Here is a 23,582-nt window from a genome sequence, read left to right on the forward strand (position 1 = left end):
TCAGCTCCACTTCCCCGCCCGCTCCCCATAACCCTTTACTCCCTTATTGCTCAAAAATCTGTCTATCTCCACCTTAAATATATTCAATGACCCAGCCTCCACAGCTCTCTGGGGGCAGAGAATTCCATTGATTTACAACCCTCAGAGAAGAAATTTCTCCTCATCACAGTTTTAAATGGACGGCCCCTTATTCTGAGACTATGTCCCCTAGTTTTAGTTTCCCCTATGAGTGGAAATATCCTCTCTGCTTCCACCTTGTCGAGCCCCCTCATTATCATATGTTTCAATAAGATCACCTCTCATTCTTCTGAACTCTATTGTGTAAAGGTCCAACCTACTCAATCTATCCTCATAAGTCAACTCTCTCATCTCCGGAATCAACTTAGTGAACCTTCTCTGAACAGCCTCCAATGCAAGTATATCCTTCCTTAAATACGGAGACCAAAACTGTACACAGTACTCGAGGTGTGGCCTCACCAATATCCTGTACAGTTGTAGCAGGATTTCTCTGCTTTTATACTCTATCCCCCTTGCAATAAAGGCCAACATTCCATTTGCCTTCCTGATTACTTGCTGTACCTGCATACTAACTCTTTGTGTTTCATGCACAAGGACCCCCAGGTCCCTCTGTACTGCAGCACTTTGCAATTTTTCTCCATTTAAATTATAATTTGCTTTTCTATTTTTTCTGCCAAAGTGGATAACCTCACATTTTCCCACATTATACTCCATCTGCCAATTTTTTGCCCACTCACTTAGTCTGTCTATAGCCCTCTGCAGATTTTTTGTGTCCTCACAATTTGCTTTCCCACCCATCTTTGTATCAATATAGATTGTAAATAGTTGAGGACCCAGCACCGATCCCAGCGACACCCCACTAGTCACTGTTTGCCAACCGGAAAATGACCCATTTATCCCGACTCTCTGTTTTCTGTTAGTTAGCTAATCCTCTATCCATGCTAATATATTACCCCCAACCCAGTGAGCTTTTATTTGTGAAGTAACCTTTTATGTGGCACCTTATTGAATGCCTTCTGGAAATCCAAATGCACCACATCAACTGGTTCCCCTTATCCACCCTGCTCATGACATCCTCAAAGAACACCAGCAAATTTGTCAAACATGATTTCCCTTTCATAAAACCATGTTGACTCTGCTTGATTCAATTATATTTTTCCAAATGTCCCGCTACTGCTTCCTTAATAATGGACTCCAGCATTTTCCCAGCAACAGATGCTAGGCTAACTGGTCTATAGTTTCCTGCTTTTTGTCTGCCTCCTTTTTTAAATAGGGGCGTTACATTTGCGGTTTTCCAATCCACTGGGACTGCCCCAGAATCCAGGGAATTTTGGTAGATTACAACCAATGCATCCACTATCTCTGCAGCCAATTCTTTTAAGACCCTAGGATGTAAGCCATCAGGTCCAGGGGACTTCTCCGCCATTAGTCCCATTATTTTACCGAGTACTACATCATTAATGATAGTGATTGTATTAGGTTCCTCCCTCTCTATAGCCCCTTGATTATCCACTATTGGGATATGTTTTTAGTGTCTTCTACCGTGAAGACCGATACAAAATATTTGTTCAAAGTCTCTGCCATTTCCCTGATTCCCCATTATTAATTCCCCAGTCTCATCCTCTAGGGGACCAACATTTACTTTAGCCACTCTTTTCCTTTTTATGTACCTGTGGAAACTCTTACTATCTGTTTTTATATTTTGTGTTAGTTTACTTTCATAATCTATCTTCCCTCTCTTTATTTTTTCGTTATTTGTTGGCTTTTAAAAGTTTCCCAATCCTCTGGCCTCCCACTAGTTTTGGCCACATTGTATGCCCTTGTTTTCAATTTGATACCATCCCTTATTTCCCGAGTTAGTCACGGATGGTTATCCCTTCTCTTACAGTCTTTCCTTCTCATTAGGATATATTTTTGTTGAGAGTTATGAAATATCTCCTTAAATGTCTGTCACTGCTCATCAACCGTCCCATTCTTTAATCTATTTTCCCAGTCCACTAGCTAACTCTGCCCTCATACCTTTGTAGTCTCGTTTATTTAAGCTTGTGACACTGGTTTGAGAACCAAATATCTCACCCTCCAATTGAATTTAAAATTCAACCATGTTATTTTCACTCATTCCTAGAGGATCCTTTACTATGAGATCATTTAGTAATCCTGCCTCATTACACAGCACCAGATGTAAGATAGCCTGCTCCCTGGTTGGTTCTGCAATCTACTGTTCAAGGTAACTATCCTGGATACACTCTATGAACTCTTCCTCAAGGTTGGCAGACAGGAAGCAAAGAGTAGGAGTAAATGGGGACTTTTCAGAATGGCAGGCAGTGACTAGTGGAGTACCACAAGGTTCTGTGCTGGGGCCCCAACTGTTTACATTGTTCATTAATGATTTAGATGAGGGGATTAAATGTAGTATCTCCAAATTTGTGGATGACACTAAGTTGGGTGGCAGTGTGAGCTGCGAGGAGGATGCTATTAGGCTGCAGAGTGACTTGGATAGGTTAGGTGAGTGGGCAAATGCGTGGCAGATGAAGCATAATGTGGATAAATGTGAGGTTATCCACTTTGGTGGTAAAAATAGAGAGACAGACTATTATCTGAATGGTGACAGATTAGGAAAAGGGGAGGTGCAACGAGACCTGGGTGTCATGGTACATCAGTCATTGAAGGTTGGCATGCAGGTACAGCAGGCGGTTAAGAAAGAAAATGGCATGTTGGCCTTCATAGCGAGGGGATTTGAGTACAGGGGCAGGGAGGTGTTGCTACAGTTGTACAGGGCCTTGGTGAGGCCACACCTGGAGTATTGTGTACAGTTTTGGTCTCCTAACTTGAGGAAGGACATTCTTGCTATTGAGGGAGTGCAGCGAAGGTTCACCAGACTGATTCCCGGGATGGCGGGACTGGCCTATCAAGAAAGACTGGATCAACTGGGCTTGTATTCACTGGAGTTCAGAAGAATGAGAGGGGATCTCATAGAAACGTTTAAAATTCTAACGGGTTTAGACAGGTTAGATGCAGGAAGAATGTTCCCAATGTTGGGGAAGTCCAGAACCAGAAATCACACTCTAAGGATAAGGGGGTAAGCCATTTAGGACCGAGATGAGGAGAAACTTCTTCACCCAGAGACTGGTGAACCTGTAGAATTCTCTACCACAGAAAGTTGTTAAGGCCAATTCACTAAATATATTCAAAAAGGAGTTAGATGTAGTCCTTACTACTAAGGGGATCAAGGGGTATGGTGAGAAAGCAGGAATAGGGTACTGAAGTTGCATGTTCAGCCATGAACTCATTGAATGGCGGTGCAGGCTAGAAGGGCCGAATGGCCTACTCCTGCACCTATTTTCTATGTTTCTATGTAATATGAAGGTTAAAATAGCCCATGATTATTGCCGTTCCTTTATTACAAGGCCTCTATATTTCTTGATTTATACTCCATCCAACAGTTTAGCTACTGTTAGGGGGTCTATAGACTACGCCCACCAGTGATTATTTTCCCTTTATTATTCCTTATCTCTACCCAAACTGATTCAACATCCTGATCCTCTGAGCCAATATTGTGTCTCACTAATGCACTGATCTCATCCTTTATTAACAGAGCTACCCCACCTCCCTTTCCTTTCTGTCTGTCCTTCCGAATTGTCAAATACCCTGAATATTTATTTCCCAGCCTTGGTCATCTTGCAACCACGTCTCTGTAATGACTATTAGATCATACCCATTTGTATCTATTTGTACCGTCAACTCATCTATTTTTTTACAAATGCTGCGTGCATTCAGATAAAGAGCTTTTAAATTTGTATTTGTTACCATTTTTTTCCTGCTTTGACTCCACTTTCTGATCCACCTTTATGTTTATACATTCTGTCCCTTCCTGGCCCGCTCTGGTTTGCATTTCCCCCAGTGCTACCCGGCTCTATTGCCTTTTCCTTATTCTTTGACATTTTTAATTTTCGCTCAGCTGAATCCCCCCATCCAACTATTTAGTTTAAAGCTCTCTCTACAGCCCTAGTTATTCAATTCGCCAGGATCCTAGTCCCAGCACGGTCTAAGTGGAGCCCGTCCCAGCGGAACAGCTCCCTCTTACCCCAGTACTGGTGCCAGTGCCCCAGGAATCGAAACCCATTTCTCCCACACCAATCTTTGAGCCATGTGTTTAATTCTCTGATCGTATTTACCCAATGCAAATTTGCTCGTGGCTCAGGTAGTAACCCAGAGATTATTACCTCTGTGGTTCTGCTTTTTAATTTGGCCCCTAGCTGCTCACACTCCCTCAGCAGAGCCTCTTTCTTTGTCCTACCTATGTCGTTAGTACCCACGTGGAGCATGACAGCTGGATCTTCCCCCTCCCACTCCAAGTTCCTCCCCAGCCCAGAGGAGATGTCCTTAACCCTGGCACCGGGCAGGCAACACAGCTTTCGGGACTCGCGCTCTCGGCTGCAGAGAACAGTATCTATCCCCCTAACTATACTGTCCCCTACCACACAAAGTCTCTTTTTACCCCCCCCACTTGAATGGCCCCCTGTACCACGGTGCTGTGGTCAGTTTGATCATCCTCCCTGCAGTCCCTGCTCTTGTCCACACGGGGAGTAAGAGTCTCGAACCGGTTGGACAAGAGCAAGGTCTGAGGCTCCTCCATCACTCCATCCTGAGTCTCCATACCTTCCTCACTCGTAGTCACACCCTCCTGTCCCTGACCACGGATCGAATTTGAATTAATTACTCTAATTGGTGTGACTAGCTCCTGGATCGCGGCGTCCAGGTAACTCTCCCCCTCCCTGATGTGTCGCAGTGTCCGCAGCTCGGACTCCAGCTCATCAACGCGGAGCCCACGTTCCTCCAGCTGGAGATGTAGTCGCCGTGGATCACACTGGTGTCCACCAGCTCCCACATGCTGCAGCAGAAACAGCGCCTGCCCTGCCATCTCTAATGTATTTCCTTAATTAGATTTAGTTTTGAGTTATTAATCCCAGCCCCTAATCTAAGGCCCTTAATTTATAGCAAGAAAAGAGAGAGAAACACTCACCAACTAATCACTTCCCTGCCTTCCTGTGACGTCGAATGTAGGAGCGATTGTCAAACAGCGATGAGGGGCGCCATATCTTTTCGCACCAAACTGTTATCATTTCTTTTGTTGAGCCACAGCTTTGTTGTAAACAACCTTTGATGTATCAGCAAACTGCTGCTCTAACACTACTAAGATTGTGCTTTAAAAATTTATATGGAGCTAGAAATTTGGTGCATTCACGCCTCCGGTTAGTGGCCCTGACGTAAATGCCTCACCGCCCGGGTACGACACTGGTAACACCTGCCGCGAAATTCGTCGGGAGTTTAACGATGGCGCTACGGCATTGCGTCCCGATCTCCTGCGCCCGGAGATTGTGATGTCATCGGCGCGCGCAGCACCCCGTCGGCGGCCCGGCCCCGAAATGAGCTCTGGCCCCCTGCAGCAGTGTCGAGCGAAAACAGTGACAGCTTCATGGGACACGTATCGGGTGGCAGGCTGCTACCGGGGCGAAGATTAAAGGCGAGGTGGGCGAGTGCAGACAATAACAATTCACCTTTTCGATGTCGCCCCGGATGCGGGGTCGTGGCCGCGATCGCTCAGCCCGGTGACTCGGCTTTGATCGCGCGGCACACACGGGTCCAGAGTCGGTATCGTGGGCCCTTCCCTTTCAGTGAGGGAGGGGCCCCTCGGGCGTGGCAGTGCTGCAGGGCCCAGTGTACAGCACTGCTGAAACATCCGCCTGCGTTAGCGCCCCAGGAAGGAAGTGAAGCACTTCGCGCCACTCCCTCCCGGGGGCGGTAACCCGAATTTATCGAGCGGGGCGGGATTTCCGCGCCTGGTGCAAAGCTTTGCATCTCCCGGATATTGCCGCCCCCAAACCGGGCGGTAATTAATTTCACCCCCTGTGTGTTTCAATCGGAATAATTCTTTGAGCTCAATATTTCTCCACCTATCTTCTCTCTTCAAATGTGTTTACCTTTACCGTACCTTCCTTCCTTCTCCAACGTAAGCAGCATCATCGAGGGGAAAAGACGGGCTTCCCGAGAACACAATTTAAACCAGTTCTGTCTACATTACTTTTCTGTATTTGCTAGAAATAAAAGTCATGTAAAAACACGTCGATATTCTTACAATGAGGGGTAAAACCGAGGCCCCGCCTGCCTGTTCAGGTGGATATAAAAGTTAGTGGTGTCTGGGCCAACACTCATCCTTCAACCAACACCCCCACCACAGAGGATCTGCTCCCACTGATGTTTCTGAGATCTTGCTGTGTGCAAAGTAACGGCCTCGTGTTCCTGAGAAACAGCGGTGATTACTGTAATGATAAAATGTATCGGGCCCTCCAGATAGGAGGTATAGCACCCCGATCCGTATTGAGAGAAACTGACTGATGAGGAACACCATTTTAATCTGCACCTGCCTGTCTGAGATCTCCCAAACAAATAGAGTTAATTTGAACTGAGAACGTTTGAGAGACTATAACATACGTTTACCTCGGCTGTGAAGCGCATTGGGGGGAGGGGGGGTGTCCTGAGGATAACAGCGATGTATGAAAGCAAGTTCTTTCTTACTTTCTGTTTAAAATTTCAGTGCAACTATTTGTACTGCACTTTTTTTGACAGAAATGTGTCTGTCAAGCCCCACCCCCTGTAAAGCTCCGCCCCCGGTCCCAGCCCTGAATCATTCCCTCCATGTGGTGCCAAGAAGCCGGACCTGTGGCCTGAGACTCCACTCAAGCCCCGACTCTCTTCGCCCGCTTAGGCCCCGGCTCCTACTCTCTCCCCCGCTCCAAGCCTGACCCCTCTTGAGGGGCCAACAGGGGGGTGGAAGAGAGAGAGAGAGAGAGAGAGAGGCTGGGGGAGAGAGAGGGGCTGGGCGAGAGAGAGAGAGAGAGAGAGAGAGAGAGAGAGGCTAGGGGGGAGAGAGAGAGATAGAGAGACTGGGAGAGAGAGAGGCTGGGCGAGAGAGAGAGAGAGAGAGAGGCTAGGGGGGAGAGAGAGAGATAGAGAGACTGGGAGAGAGAGAGGCTGGGGGAGAGAGAGAGAGAGAGAGAGAGAGAGGCTGGGGGAGAGAGAGAGAGAGAGAGAGAGGCTGGGGGAGAGAGAGAGGCTGGGCGAGAGAGAGAGAGAGAGAGAGAGAGAGAGAGAGAGAGAGAGAGAGAGGCTGGGAGAGAGAGAGGCTGGGGGAGAGAGAGAGGCTGGGCGAGAGAGAGGCTGGGAGAGAGAGAGGCTTGGGGAGAGAGAGAGAGAGAGAGAGAGACTGGGAGAGAGAGAGGCTGGGGGAGAGAGAGAGCCTGGGCGAGAGAGAGAGAGAGAGAGAGAGAGGCTGGGAGAGAGAGAGGCTGGGAGAGAGAGAGAGGCTGGGCGAGAGAGAGAGAGAGAGAGAGAGAGAGAGAGAGAGGCTGGGAGAGAGAGAGGCTGGGGGAGAGAGAGAGGCTGGGCGAGAGAGAGAGAGAGGCTGGGAGAGAGAGAGGCTTGGGGAGAGAGAGAGAGAGAGAGAGAGAGAGACTGGGAGAGAGAGAGGCTGGACGAGAGAGAGAGAGAGAGAGAGAGAGAGGCTGGGAGAGAGAGAGGCTGGGGGAGAGAGAGAGGCTGGGCGAGAGAGACAGAGAGAGAGAGAGAGGCTGGGGGAGCGAGAGAGAGAGACTGGGAGAGATAGCGGCTGGGGGAGAGAGAGAGAGCGAGAGAGGCTGGGGGAGAGAGAGGCTGGGGGAGAGAGAGAGAGAGAGAGAGGCTGGGAGAGAGAGAGGCTTGGGGAGAGAGAGAGAGAGAGAGAGACTGTGAGAGAGAGAGGCTTGGGGAGAGAGAGAGAGAGAGAGAGACTGGGAGAGAGAGAGGCTGGGGGAGAGAGAGATAGAGAGAGAGGCTAGGGGGGAGAGAGAGAAAGAGAGGCTGGGTGAGAGAGAGAGAGAGGCTGGGCGAGAGAGAGAGGCTGGGCGAGAGAGAGAGAGAGAGAGAGGCTAGGGGGGAGAGAGAGAGAGAGGCTGGGGGAGAGAGAGAGAGACTGGGAGAGATAGCGGCTGGGGGAGAGAGAGAGCGAGAGAGGCTAGGGGAGAGAGAGAGAGAGAGAGACTGGGGGAGAGAGAGACTGGGGGAGAGAGAGACTGGGAGAGAGAGAGAGGCTGGGGGAGAGAGAGAGAGAGAGAGGCTGGGAGAGAGAGAGGCTTGGGGAGAGAGAGAGAGAGAGAGAGACTGGGAGAGAGAGAGGCTGGGGTAGAGAGAGAGAGAGAGGCTGGGGGAGAGTGAGAGAGAGAGAGAGACTGGGAGAGATAGCGGCTGGGGGAGAGAGAGAGCGAGAGAGGCTGGGGGAGAGAGAGAGAGAGATAGAGATGCTGGGGGAGAGAGAGAGATGCTGGGGGAGAGAGAGAGAGAGAGACTGGGAGAGATAGCGGCTGGGGGAGAGAGAGAGCGAGAGAGGCTGGGGGGGAGAGAGAGAGAGAGAGAGATGCTGGGGGAGAGAGAGAGAGGCTGGGGGAGAGAGAGACTGGGGGAGAGAGAGACTGGGAGAGAGAGAGAGGCTGGGGGAGAGAGAGAGAGGCTGGGGTAGAGAGAGAGAGAGAGGCTGGGGGAGAGTGAGAGAGAGAGAGAGGCTAGGGGGGAGAGAGAGAGAGAGACGGGGGGTGGTGTATCGGAGGGGAGATGGGGAACTCGGGAAAGACGGATCTCGTTCTTCCAACCCCCTACAAGGACATCCAGAAGTCATGACACTGTCACTATTCACTTCATACCCAATAAACCTGTTAACAATCCGTACACAATGCCCCATCTATAGGGGGGTGGGGGGGCGTGAGGAGGGATGCACTTGGACAGGGGTAAGGCACTTTGGCCCTCGCTGTCTTCTGGGGAGTTCTGTCCTCTGTCGCTTCAGGAAGTCAAAATGGATCAAGTTACAATTTGCAAAGTCATAAGACCTTGGGATGGGTGGTTCCAGTGACACATTCCTGTGAAACTTCAGGGTGTGGCTTATCCTGCAAGGGGACCAATCAGAAATAAAGGGTGGTGCATGTTGGCCAATTTTGCAGTACAAATAAGCGCATCCTTAAAATTTCCCTTTTGTGGATCTTTCCGCAGAGACGAGGAAGAAAGTAGACGAGGGCAGGATTGAGCTCTCCCACGGAGACTCCGCTTCAGAAACTGCAGAAACAGTGACGGAGGAGCCCTTCGAAGGGGAGGAAGTTGACGGTGATGAGCTAGAACAGGGAGAAGCAATAGAAGATAATGACTATGAGGATGAAATGGTGAGACCGGGAACTTCAGTAGCAGTTAGAATCTGAGGAATAATGCATCCATCAATTAACAAAAATGGATCTGAGGTTTTCTGAGTTGCTTTGAAGTGCAGTGATACCAGACACAGCAACCGGAGATATAAACTCCTCTTAACTCAGTTTTATCTATGTCACTGTGGTCATTGCTCATAGAAACATAGAAACATAGAAACATAGAAAATAGGTGCAGGAGTAGGCCATTCAGCCCTTCTAGCCTGCACCACCATTCAATGAGTTCATAGCTGAACATGCAACTTCAGTACCCCATTCCTGCTTTCTCACCATACCCCTTGATCCCTCTAGTAGTAAGGACTTCATCTAACTCCCTTATATGAACTTCCCTCCCTTACTCATCATACATTCCCAACACTGCAGCCTCGGTGTCAGCCATGGCTCAGTGGGTAACACCCTTGTCTCTGAGTTAGAAAGCTGCGGATTCAAGTCCCACTCCAGAGACTTGAGCACCAAATCAAGGCTGACACTCCCAGTGCAGTACTGAGGGAGCGCTGTACTGTCGGAAGGGCAGTACTGAGGGAGTGCTGCACTGTCGGAGGGGCAGTACTGAGAGAGTGCTGCACTGTCGGATGGGCAATACTGAGGGAGTGCTGCACTGTCAGAGGGACAGTACTGAGGGAGCACTGCACTGTCGGAGGGGCAGTACTGAGGGAGTGCTGCACTGTCGGAGGGGCAGTACTGAGGGAGCGCCACACTGTCGGAGGGGCAGTACTGAGGGAGCACTGCACTGTTGGAGGGGCAGTACTGAGGGAGCGCTGTACTGTCGGAGGGGCAGTACTGAGGGAGTGCTGCACTGTCGGAGGGGCAGTACTGAGGGAGCGCCGCACTGTCGGAGGGGCAGTACTGAGGGAGTGCCGCACTGTCGGAGGGGCAGTACTGAGGGAGTGCTGCACTGTCGGAGGGGCAGTACTGAGGGAGTGCTGCACTGTCGGAGGGGCAGTACTGAGGGAGCGCTGCACTGTCAGAGGGGCAGTACTGAGGGAGTGCTGCACTGTCGGAGGTGCTGTCTTTCAAATGAAACATTAAATCAAGGCTCCATCTGCTCTCTCAGGTGGATGTAAAAGATCCCACGGCACTATCTGAAGAAGAGCAGCAGAGTTCTTCCCGGTGTCCTGGGCAATACATATCCCTCAACCATCACTAAAAACAGATTACCTGGTCATTTATCTCATTGCTGTTCATGGGAGTTTGCTGTGCACAAATTGGCAGTCTCCTTTGGCACATTACAACAGGGCTTTGTTGGCTGTGAAGCACTTTGGGATGCCCTGAGGTGTGATAGAAATGTAAACTCTTCTTAACCTCTTTGGGTTTCCCAGAAATCAGTAGTGTGGTTCAAAGAGACCCGTCTCTCAGCGTCGGAACACCCTGGTCCATATCGATTAGGCATACCATTTAAGATCCGATAACTTAACACAGAGAATTTATCTTCAAATGAATCCCACAGATAATAAGCCCCACTATTAATAAAAACATGCACAGAACTACCTTCTGCTAGTGTCAGCTGTGGCTCAGTGGGTAGCACTTTCTTCTCTGAGTCAGAAGATTGTCGGTTCAAATCCCATGCCAGAGACTTGAGCACAAAAGTCCAGGCTGACAATCCCAGTGCAGTGCTGAGGGAGGTACTGTCTTTCGGATGAAACATAAAAGATCCCATGCCACTATTTTGAAGAAGAGCGGGGGAGTTATCCCCGGTGTCCTGGCCAATATTTATCCCCCAATAACGCAACAAAAACAGATCATCCGTAATTATCATGGTGCTGTGTGTGGGAGCTTGCTGTGCGCAAATTGGCTGCCGCATTTCCTACATTACAACAGTGACTACACTTCAAAAAGTACTTAATTGGCCGTAAAGCGCTTTAGGACGTCCGGTGGTCGTGAAAGGCACTATATAAATGCCCCTGTCTTTAACAGCTAGATACATAACTCCACCACCAGAGGGTGCAATAGACAGCACTCTCTGGCTGAGATCCTTGAGCGTTTAACGATTAGGAAACGCCTCAGTAAAGTAGTTTTTTATGTACTTGCCTCCTGTTGCAGTTGTTGTAAAATAACACTTGCACTGTGTTGAGCTGGATTTATCTCTTATAGCACCAGTTGCACATTATACAGCCTTGAAAATCCATATGGTTACTCGCTGCTTGAAAAGGACATTTTTGTAACTTGCTTAACCAACTATAAAAAAAATGTTTTTCAAAAGTTGATTCATGATCTCATTAAAAAATAAAACTGGACCAAAGTGCAACTCCTTCAATAGAAACAGAAGATGCTGGAAGTGTGCGACCAGCCCATCAGTAACTTTAATAGACGAGATCATGCTCCAAGACTGAATACCTGCTGCACATTCCTGCCATTCCAGAGCCGGCGCCAGGAACATTAAGTCGTACAGTTTTATCCATGTAATGTGATATGTCCTTACTATACAGTATAAATGCACACGAGGCCCATACTTGAGAGAAGGTCACTCTGTGACCAGTTACCTTTATTACCAAGACCTCAAGTGATGAAGGTGGGTGGAGCTTCCCCTTTTATACCTGAAAGTCCAGGTTAGGAGTGTCTCCCACAAGTTCACCCCCTTGTGGTCAATGTTCTCAAGGTGAACAACTTAGGTCAGTTTATACATGGGTCACAATGATAGTTGAATACATGACATCAACTTCCCCCCCCAAAGTCTTATTGGAATCACAGGTTAAGTCTCTCTGGTCGTTTACGCTCCCTTGTAGAGCGCCTGAGTTGGGGCTCCGGTTGTTGGGCGCTGGCCTGAGTGTCTGCTGTTTGCGGTGCCTCAGGCCTGTCCAGACTGCCCACAGTGACTGGGCTCTCCTCCACTTGGTTCCAGTGTTCGGTCATCTGTGGTGGAGTAAACTCTACGGCGTGTTCTTCCTCTGCTTCTTCTATGAGGTTGCTGAACCTCCCTTTAGTTTGATCCATATGTTTATGGCCGATTTGTCCATTGGTAAGTTTAACTACCAGAATCCTATTCCCCTCTTTAGCAATCACAGTGTCTGCGAGCCATTTGGGCCCTGCAGCGTAATTAAGGACAAAAACAGGGTCATTGACATCAATACATCGCGCCCTCGCATTCCTGTCATGGTAGTCACATTGTGACTGACGCCTGCTCTCAACAATTTCTTTCATAGTAGGGAGTATAAGGGATAACCTGGTTTTGAGCGTCCTTTTCATTAGCAGCTCTGCGGGTGGAACCCCTGTGAGCAAATGTGGTCGGGATCTATTGGCCAACAGGAGGCATGATAAGCGGCTTTGTAGGGATCCCCCTTGGATTCTGAGCATCCCCTGTTTGATTATCTGCACTGCTTGTTCCACCTGGCCATTTGAGGCCGGCTTGAACGGTGCTGTTCTGACATAGTTGATTCCATTGCCTGCCATGAAGTCCTGGAATTCAGTGCTTGTGAAGCACAGGCCATTGTCGCTGACCAAGTTGTCTGGTAGACCGTGGGCGTCGAACATTGCCCGTAGACTTTCTACCATGGCAGAGGATGTGCTTGAATTTAAAATGGCACACTCAATCCATTTGAAGTAGGCATCTACTACAACCAAAAACATTTTTCCCATGAAAGGACCTGCGTAGTCCACATGGATCCGTGACCATGGCTTGACGGGCCAGGACCAGGGGCTAAGGGGGGCTTCCCTGGGCACATTGCCCAGCTGAGTACATGTGTTGCACCTGCGAACACAAAATTCCAGGTCTGCATCTATCCCTGGCCACCAAACGTGTGAACTGGCAATTGCCTTCATCATGACAATGCCCGGGTGCTCATTGTAAAGTTCTCTGATAAACACCCCTCTGCCCCTCTGGGGCATGACTACTCGGTTTCCCCACAGTAGACAATCGGCCTGAATCGAGAGTTCATCCTTGCGCCTATGAAACGGTTTAAATTCCTCAGGGCATGCCCCGTACGTGGCTGCCCAGTCCCCATTCAGGACACATTTCTTAACTAAAGACAGTAGCGGGTCTTTATTTGTTATTTATTATTCTGACGGGCTGTCACAAGTGAGCCTTCGCTTTCGAAAGCTTCAACAGCCATGACCATCTCAGCAGCATGCTCAGTTGCCCCCTCAGTAGTGGCTAGTGGGAGCCTGCTGAGTGCACCGAAGTTTCTTACACGGGTCATATAACGTTAACAGTTTGTTGGAGCATAACAAATTGCGTGCTCTATCAAAAGTCCTTTCCTGGTTGACCTCCCAGACCCAATCACGACCTTGCGTAGGAGCACATGTAGCAGCTCTAACAGCATGCTCAATTTGGGAAGAAAGTTTCCAAAATAGTTCAGGAGCCCGAGGAACGAACGCAGCTCCGTCGTGTTCCGAGGTCTGGGTGCTCTCTGGATCGCTTCCGTTTTGGACGCCCTAGGTCTAGATCCCGTCTGCTGCTACCCTCCTCCTCAGGAATTCTATCTCTGGAGCTAGGAAGACGCACTTCGCCTTTTTCAGTCGCAGCCCTACCCGGTCCAGTCTGCGTACCACCTCCTCCAGGTTCACGACCCATGATGAGGATGTCGTACTGAAAAACCACCGTCCTTGGAATCGACTTGAGGAGGCTTTCCATATTTCGCTGAAAAATCACGGCGGCCGAACGAATCCCGAATGGACATCTGTTATACTCAAACAACCCCTTGTGTGTCATGATGGTGGTCATCTTCTTCGACTCACTCGCCAGCTCCTGGGTCATGTAAGCTGAGGTCAGGTCCAATTTTGAAAAAAATTTGCCACCGGATAGCGTCGCGAAACGGTCCTCCGCTCTCGGTAGCAGGTACTGGTCTTGGAGTGACACCCGATTGATGGTGGCCTTGTAATCACCACATATCCTGACCGACCCATCCGCCTTGAGCACCGGCACAATCGGGCTCGCCCAGTCACTGAATTCGACTAGCGAGATGATGTCTTCCCTCAGCAGGCGGTCCAATTCGCATTCTATCTTTTCCCGCATCACGTACGGTATCGCTCTGGCTTTGTGGTGTACTGGCCTGGCATCCGGATTTATGTGAATCACTACCTTGGCCCCCATGAAAGTGCCGATGCCGGGTTGAAATAATGAGTCAAATTTGTCCAGGACCTGTGAGCATGATACTCGCTCCACAGAAGAAATTGCATTGACATCGCCCCATTTCCAGTTCATGACAGCAAGCCAAATCCTCCCCAGTAGTGCGCGACCGTCCCCCGGGACAATCCAGAGTGGCAACCTGTTCTCCGAATCTTTGTGGGTCACAACTACCGTGGCTCTGCCTAGCACCGGAATGATCTCCTTTGTATATGTCCGTAGCTGTGCGTCAATCGGCAATAATTTTGGCCTCCTGGCCTTGGACACCCACAACCTTTCGAACTGTTTGATACTCGTCAGGGACTGGCTGGCCCCCGTGTCTAGCTCCATTAATACTGGGATGCCATTGAGGAGCACTTTCATCATTATCGGTGGCGTCCTGGTGTATGAACTGTATATGTGCTCAACATGAACTCACTGAACTTCAGCTTCCAGCGATTTCCCTCAGTATTCATTTGGCCTCGTAGAGCTTACATCGGGCCCGTCCTCCTCGTACATCAACCTGGCTGCAGGCTTCCTGCACATACGTGCCAAGTGACCGCTGACATTACAGTTTCTGCAGGTATATTGCTGATACCTGCAAGCTCTGGCTGGGTGTTTGCCTCCACACCTCCAGCATGAGCTGGAGGCCCCGTTGTTGGAAACAAAAGGTCCATTACCAGTTGATCGTCTCTGACTGTCTCTGTAACTGTCCTTAAGCATACCATTGACAGGTGTTGATGGCCCCATTACTGGCCGCATTGTCCATTGCAATGGCATGAATTGCCATTCAGCTAGCCATTGTCTCGGTTGAATTCCCCCTTTGGATTCGACTACATGCTGGGGCATGTCCGATTGCCCTTGTCTGCCTAGAGAACTGTGTGCCGTGTTAACAATGTTGACTCCCTGGCCGTTTGCCACATTTGAGCCAAGATTTTTGTCATACATCATTCTGGTCTCTTCCTCCCCTGAGATAAATGTCTGGGCTATCAGAGCCGCCGCTTCCAAGGTCAAGTCTTTGGTCTCAATCAGTTTCCTGAAAACCCCAGCGTGCCCGATGCCCTCAATAAAAAAGTCTCGCAGCATCTCCGCTCTGCATGCATCTGGGAACTTACATAGGCTCGCCAGTCGCCAGAGATCTGCCACAAAGTCAGGAACGCTTTGCCCTTCTCGCCGCCGGTACGTGTAAAACTGGTGTCTCACCATGTGCATGCTGCTCACCGGTTTAAGGTGTTCCCCGATCAATTTACTGAGCTCTTCAAACGTCTTGTCCGCCGGCTTCTCTGGCGCTAGAAGGTCCTTCATCAGGGAGTACGTCCTGGATCCACAAACCATCAGGAGATGAGCCCTGCGTTTGTCGGCCGAATCCTGTCCCAGCCATTCCTTAGTGACAAAACTTTGCTGTAGTCTCTCAATAAAGTCGTCCCAATCATCACCAACACAGTACCTCTCTTCTGTGCTGCTGGTGGCCATGCTCGCGTGCTTTAAATCCCAGTTTCTCATCGCCAATAATATGTCCTTACTATTCGGTATAAATGCACACGAGGCCCATACTTGAGAGAAGGTCACTCTGTGACCAGTTACCTTTATTACCAAGACCTCAAGTGATGAAGGTGGATGGAGCTTCCCCTTTTATACCTGAAAGTCCAGGTTAGGAGTGTCTCCCACAAGTTCACCCCCTTGTGGTCAATGTTCTCAAGGTGTACAACTTAAGTCATCTTATACATGGGTTACAATGATAGTTGAATATATGACATAATGTTTTGACAGTAAGTCCTGTCCTCGCTCTCCATTTTAAAGAACGTACGATAAATCAAAAGCGAGAGGAGAAAGAAAGAACTTGCATTTATATAGCGCCTTTCGAGAGTTCAGAATGTCTCAAAGCGCTTTACAGCCAATGAAGTACTTTTTGAACTGTGGTCACTGTTGTAATGTAGGAAATGCTGCAACCAATCTTTGCACAGCAAGCTCCCACAAAGAGCAATGTGATAATGATCAGATCATCTGTTTTAGTGATGTTGATGGAGGGATAAATATTGGCCCAGGACACCGAGGATAACTCCCCCGCTCTTTTTCAAAATAGTGCCATGGGATCGTTTAAGTCCACCTGAGAGGGCAGACGGGGCCTCGGTTTAACGTCTCGTCTATCTCTGCTTTTCTCTGATTTTTTTTATATATCACTCTGTGCCAATTGCATCCCCTTGTTCAGCTTGGCTCAGTGGGCAGCTCTCCTCTCTGAGTCAGATGGTCATGGGTTCCAGCCCCACTCCAGAAACTAGAGCACAACATCTAGGCTGTGCTCTAGTCTCTGGAGTGCTGAGGGAGCGGTATTGTAGGAGGTGCCCTTCTGCCCTCAGGTAACATTTTTTTTAAAAATCCCATGGCCCTATTTGAAGAAGATCAGGAAATTCCCCTTGGCCTTGTCCTTTGGCATACATTAATCCCTCAACCAACAGATTCATCAGTCATTTATCTCATCGCTGGAACCTTCATGTGTACACTGTTTGCCTTCAAAACTGCAGCAACGGGGCTTTAAAATTACTTCTGTAACTATAAAACGCTTTTGGACGTCCTGAGATAGTGAAGGGTGCTATATAAATGCAAGTTCTTTCGTTCATTCTTTCTCTCCTTCAGTCTCCTTTTCTCGTTCTTCTTTCTATTTATTTTTTTCCTTCTCTCCTTCTCTCTCCTGTTACTTTCATTCTCTCTTTCTTTTCCTCTTCCTTTCTCTCTCTTTCTTTCTGTCCATCTCTGCTACGTTTTCTTTCTGTCTGTACTTTTCACTGTTTATCCATTTTCTCTCTCTCTCTGAGAATGATGAAATCATTCTGTAAATGAGAACAACAGCAGAATGATGATTAAGTTCAATAAAATCAAACCATTCTCATGCTGGAATCATAAATGGATGAAATCTTTAAACTTCTTGCAACATAAATGGAGTCACCATCTGGGTGACTGTTGTGTGCCGTGTAGCTGTATGACTCTGTCACCAGGTTGCTGGGATGTCCCCCTCTCTCCCTCTCCCACCATCAGCAGCTCTACAACATCAGAGATCGCCAGTGCCCCCTCCTCGGTTGGAGTCAATTGAGAGAAGACTGGAGGGCCTCCGGTTCTCTCCCTCTCCTCATTGTTCTGGGCTCTCTTCTCCTACAAGGAGGGAAAGAAGGGAACTCTGAGTGAGAGTGACGGAATGAGTGCAAGGAATGGATGGGTTACATCTGTAGAGGGTGACTCTGAGGGAGTGGCGTGACATTGTCAAACGGCCTCCTTGTGTGGTGTTACTTGCTAGGATTGCATTAGGATGAAGGGGAAGTGTCAGCGGTGGTTAGTCAGATGGGGATGAGAGTAGGTGCATGGACAGTGAGGGCTGGGTGTTACTGCAAGGTAGGTTGGTGTGAGGAGTGATGTGCAGGAGTAGGCTTGGGAAGGTAGAGTGATGGGGTGGGGCTGACGGACATGTGTGGCGTTGCAGTCACCTTTCCTGACCTCGTCAGGTCATTGAAACTCTTGCGGCACTGAATCCAGGTCCTCCTCACCGCCTCCCTGCTGCAAACCCCCTCTGCGATGTCTAGCCATGCCCTCTGTGTGTCTCAGGCTGGTCTTTTTCTGCCATCCGCAGGGAAGGGGATCTCCTTGCGTGCCCTGCCTCCCTGACCAGCACTTCCAGGAAGGCATCTGGGAACGTCGGGGCTGCCCTCTGCCATCGCGTTGCCAGCACCCACAGAATCGTCAATTTTATTCAGCAATTTGTGGCTCTGGAAATCACCTTCAACACTCCTGCAGCAACCTGCAAGTGTGATGTGTGCAAGGCCGCTTTAAGTATCCACGCTGGAAACGAGTGATGTCACGGGACCCGCTCCAGTTAATTGTCCGGGACACTTTTGGGCTGATGCCATTGAGTTAGACGCGCAGTGCAGAACTCACTGTTCAAACCTTCGGGAAGGCGTCCCACACACACCTGATCCGACTCCAAGGGAAGGATTCCAGCCTCAAGGTCCAGCGCACTTCAACAATGAGTCACTCAATATTTTATTTTTATGAACAAACCCAGCGGACTGATGGGAGACCTACCTCTGTATTTTGCCATTCAGCCTGAATTCCACACTTGCCCCGATTTACCCCCAATGGTCCAAGGCTTTCATTGTGCAGCTGTTGTCAGGCGGAGGGAGGGCTGTCTCTGCATTGGGGAGAAGACGTACAGTTTCCTTATTCCCTTTCAGGAACCCGGGCACATGGCGAGCTTGCTGCATGGAAGGTCTCACTTCAGATGGATTGAGCGGGATCTGAGCAACCTGTTTATTTTCTCCCTGAGCCTCCTCTCGTGCTGTTTGATCTCGTGCTCTCTGATACATTGCAGTCATTTATCATATCTTGTGTGAAGGAAACCCTTTGCCTGACACGGAAATGCTGTAAGTAGGCACCGTGGTGTTCAATCTGTATTGATTGAGAATGTGATAAAGCGTGGAAGAATCACGGCACTTTCTGCATACTAATATTAAACAGACCACTGGGATGGCGGATGCAGACTCTGCCGAGCGTGTCAAGCACATTTTCCAGACAAGCATCCAAATCAGAAAAAGAAGCAACTCGTTTATTAAACTCAGAACATTTTACATCGAATTTACAGACAGAAACAGGCCATTCGGACCCACGGGTCCGTGCCGGGGTTTATTCTCCACACCAGCCCCCTCCCACCCCTCTTCATCTCACCCCATCACCATATCCTTCTATTCCTTTCTCCCTCATGTGTTTATCCAACTTCCCCTTAAATGCATCGATACTATTCGCTTCAACCCCTCTCTGTGGGAGCGAGTTCCACATTCTCACCCCTCTCTGGGTAAAGAGGTTTCTCCTGAATTCCCCATTGGATTTACTAGTGACTATCTTTTTTTTTTGGTCCCTAGTTCTTGTCTCCTCCACAAGCAGAAACATCTTCTCTACGTTTACCCTTTCATAATGTTAAAGACCTCAATCAGGTCCCCCCTCGGTCTTCCTTTTTCTAGAGAAAAGCCACCCACTGTATTTCTCCATAGTTATAACCTCTCAGTTCTGGTATCATTTTAGTAAGTGGTTATTGCACCTTCTCCGTGACCTCTATATCCTTTTTGTAATGTGGAGACCGGAACTGCGCGCACTACTCCAAGGGTGGTCTGAACACGGTCTTATGCACGTTTAACATGAGCTCCGTGTTTTGTTTACATTGACTGAAGTCTTTGCGTGAAGAGATAACTCAACGGCCCGCTGGTATTTCACCAAGGGGCCGTCCGTTCAGCGTGAGCCTCGGCGGTAAGTGTGAAGGGGGGCACAGCTGAACCCCATCCGATCCTTTAGTTGTCGGCTGTGGCTCGGAGGGTAGCGCTATCGTCTCTGATTCAGAAGGTAGTGGAGACTTGAGCACAAAATCCAGGCTGACACTCCCAGTGCAGTGCTGAGGGAGTGCTGCACTGCCGGAGATGCCGTCTTTCAGATGAGACGTTAAACCGAGGCCCCGTCTGCTCTCTCTCAGGTGGACATAAAAGATCCCAGCATACTATTTGAAGAAGGGCAGGGGAGTTCAACCTGGTGTTCTGACCAACGCCCCTAAAATACAGATTCTCTGCTCATTCTCACATTGCAGCAGCCAATTTGCGCACAGCATTGTACCACAAACAGTAATGTGATAATAACCAGATAATCTGTTTTAGTGATTTTGGTTGAGGGCCAGGACACTGGGAGAACTCCCCTGTTCTTCATCAAATAGTGGCATTGGGATTTTTTTATTTTTACCTGAGAGGGCAGGTTTCATGTCTCATCTGAAAGACGGCACCTCCGACAGAGCAGCGCTCCCTCAGTACTGCCCCTCTGACAGTGTGGCGCTCCTTCAGTGCTGCCCCTCCAACAGTGCAGCTCTCCCTCAGTATTGCCCCTCCCACTGTGCGGTGCTCCCTCAGTACTGCCTCTCCGACCGTGCAGCACTCCTTCAGTACTGCCCCTCAGACAGTGTAGCACTCCTTCAGTACTGCCCCTCAGACAGTGCAGCACTCCCTCAGTACTGCCTCTTCGACTGTGCGGTGCTCCCTCAGTACTGCCCCTCTAACAGTGCAGCGCTCCCTCAGTACTGCCCCTCCGACAGTGCAGCACTCCCTCAGTACTGCCTCTCCGACAGTGCAGCACTCCTTCAGTACTACCTCTCCGACAGTACAGCGCTCCCTCAGTACTGCCCCTCCGACAGTGCAGCACTCCTTCAGTACTACCCCTCCGACAGTACAGCGCTCCCTCAGTACTGCCCGTCTGACAGTGCAGCATTCCCGCAGTACTGCCCCTCTGACAGTGCGGCACTCCCTCGGTACTGCCCCTCCGACAGTGCAGCGCTCCCTCAGTACTGCCCCTCTGACAGTGCGGCACTCCCTCGGTACTGCCCCTCTGACAGTGCAGCATTCCCGCAGTACTGCCCCTCTGACAGTGCGGCGCTCCCTCAGTACTCCCCCTCCGACAGTGCAGCGCTCCCTCAGTACTACACTGGGAGTTTCAGCCTAGATTTTTGTGCTCAAGTATCTCGAGTGGGACTTGAACCCACAACCTTGTAACTCAGATGTGAGAGTGCTGCCCACTGAGCCAAGGCTGGCACCTGTGACAGTGCGGCACTCCCTCAGTACTGCCCCTCCGACAGTGCAGCACTCCCTCAGTGACACACTGGAGTAGCTTCATTGAAGTATCAAACTCCCATTGTGGGAGGTTCCCTAAGCACACCAGTCTGACCCAGAGCACCACAAGCCCGGCCAGGCGCCCGCTGAAATAACAGCAACATTTAGACTGATGCTGTCCATACTTACCGAGGAGGTAAGAAATATATTGAACACATGAACTCGTATTCTTGGCCCAGCTTGTGTCCCAGGCCCGAAGCCATCATTTTGCAGGTGTTAGCTAGAATACCATTACCGTGATAGAGTTGCTTAGCCTCAACACCTGGCTTTTTATGTTTAATTTTATGCTGTATTCTCGCACATACAGATCTCATTAAGACACAAACTTAGTTGCCTGCACTGTGTTGTAATGAGGCAAACAGAATATCTGTTTTCGATTTTATGTTATGGTATGATTGCGCTAGGATGAGGGTGAGTGTGAGGGGTGGCTAGTGAGATGGGGAAGTGATAATGTAGATAGAGAGAGAGGGATGGGTGGAGATGCAAGGTAAGTTGGTGTGAGTGAGGATGTGCAGGAGTAGGGTTGGGAAGGCAGAGTGATGGGGATGTGATGAGTGGCACAGCAGGATGAGGTTGGGTGTGGCTTTGCAGTAACGTTTCGTGATCCACTGAGATCACTGAAAGGTTTGTGCCACTGCAGCCTGGTCCTCCTGACCACATCCCTGCTTGTGCCCTCCTGTACAATGTGCAACCAGGCTGTGTTGGTGTCCTGGGGAGGTCTCTTCTGCCCATTGGAAGGGAAGAGAACCTCCCTGCATGCTGTGACTCCCTCCATAAGCAAACGGATGGAGTTGTGGGAGAGCCTGGGTGCAGCCCTGCACCTCTGTGCTGTTTGTCAGTGTTTGCAGCACCTTAATGCTGTAGAACACCGACAGCACAACTGTCAAAAGAAAGTTGGCCATGGCCCCTTTAAGGAAACCAGCTGATGATGCGTCATCACATGACATCACCAGACCCACTTTCTCTAATTGGCTGGGAAACTCACTGGGCCTCATCAAGGGAAATTCATTGCACAGTGTGGGATGGATCCAGCAGCGGGGTTGGGACCCACCACAGACCCACGGCCTAAGCTTTACAAGGGCAACTACTGACCGGGCTGGCCAGGCCAGACTGGGCCTGCGGCAGACAGTGAGAGAACCAACACATCGGACATACAGCACAGAAACAGGCCATTCGGCCCAAACAATCCATGCCGGCATTTATGCTCCACTCGAGCCTCCTCACCTCTTTCCTCATCTAAATCTATCAGCATAACCCTCTATTCCCTTCTCCCTCATATGTTTATCTAGCCTCCCCTTAAATGCATCGATACTATTTGCTTCAACCACTCCCTGTGGTAGCGAGTTCCACATTCTCACCACTCTCTGGGTAACACGAGGCAAAAATCTACTTGACCTTGTACTCACCAATCTATCTGTTGCAGATGTATCTGTCCATGACAGCATTGGTAGCAGTGACCACTGCACAGTCCTTGTGGAGACAAAGTCCTGTCTTCACATTCTGTTGTGAAGCACTACCACCGTGCTAATTGGGATAGATTCAGAACAGATCTAGCAGCTCAAAAGTGGGCATCCATGAAGTGCTGTGGGCCATCAGCAGCAGAATTGTATACCACCATAATCTGCAACCTCATGGCCCAGCATATCCCTCACTCTACCATCACCATCAAGCCAGGGGACCAACCCTGGTTCACTGAGAAATGCAGGACAGCATGCCAGGAGCAACACGTAAAATTGAGGTGACAACCTAGGGAAACTGCCACACAGGACTACATGCATGCTATACAACAGGAGCAGCATGCTATAGACAGAGCTAGGAAATCCCACAATCAACGGATCAGACCAAAGTCCTGCCATATCCAGTCGTGAATGGTGGTGGACAATTAAACAACTAACTGGAGGAGACAGCTCCATGAACCTTCCTGTCCTCAATGATGGCAGAGCCCAACGCGCAAGTGACAAGGCTGATGAGTTTACAACCATCTTCAGCTAGAAGTGCCAAGCGGATGATCCATATCGGCCTCCTCCTGAGGTCCCCACCATCACAGAAGCCAGTCTTCAGCCAATTCGATTCACTCCCCATGATATCAAGAAATGGCTGAGTGCACTGGATACAGCAATGGCTATGGGCCCTGACAACATCCCGGCTGTCGTGCTGAAGACTTGTGCTCCAGAACTAACCGTGCCTCCAGCCAAGCTGTTCCAGTGCAGCTACAATTCTGGCATCTATCCGACAATGTGGAAAATTGTCCAGGTATGTCCTGTCCACAATAAGCAGGACAAATCCAATCCGGCCAATTACCGCTCCATTAGTCTACTCTCAATCATTAGCAAAGTGATGGAAGATGTCAACAGCAGTGCTATCAAGCGGCACTTATGCACCAATAACCTGCTCACCAATGTCCAGTTTGGGTTCCGCCAGGACTACTCGGCTTCAGAACTCATTATACCCTTGGTCCAAACATGGACAATAGAGCTGAATTCCAGAGGTGAAGTGAGAGTGACTGCCCTTGACATCAAGGCAGCATTTGACCGAGTGTGGTATCAAGTTGCCCTAGTAAAT

The 23,582-nt window shown here is 49.5% G+C and overlaps 1 protein-coding gene across 2 annotated transcripts in view; it reads left to right on the forward strand.

Moving 5' to 3' along the window:
• raly (RALY heterogeneous nuclear ribonucleoprotein) overlaps positions 1–23,582 on the forward strand; it is a 216,868-nt gene that overhangs the window by 184,276 nt on the left and 9,010 nt on the right. For both annotated transcript variants that reach the window (XM_070895131.1, XM_070895132.1), the window contains one exon: positions 9,094–9,260. In XM_070895131.1, coding sequence (XP_070751232.1) covers positions 9,094–9,260 — 167 coding nt within the window. The remainder of the gene's footprint in view (positions 1–9,093; positions 9,261–23,582) is intronic.

The sequence above is a fragment of the Pristiophorus japonicus genome, chromosome 12 (genome assembly GCF_044704955.1).
Source record: "Pristiophorus japonicus isolate sPriJap1 chromosome 12, sPriJap1.hap1, whole genome shotgun sequence".
NCBI classification, from domain to species: Eukaryota; Metazoa; Chordata; class Chondrichthyes; family Pristiophoridae; genus Pristiophorus; species Pristiophorus japonicus.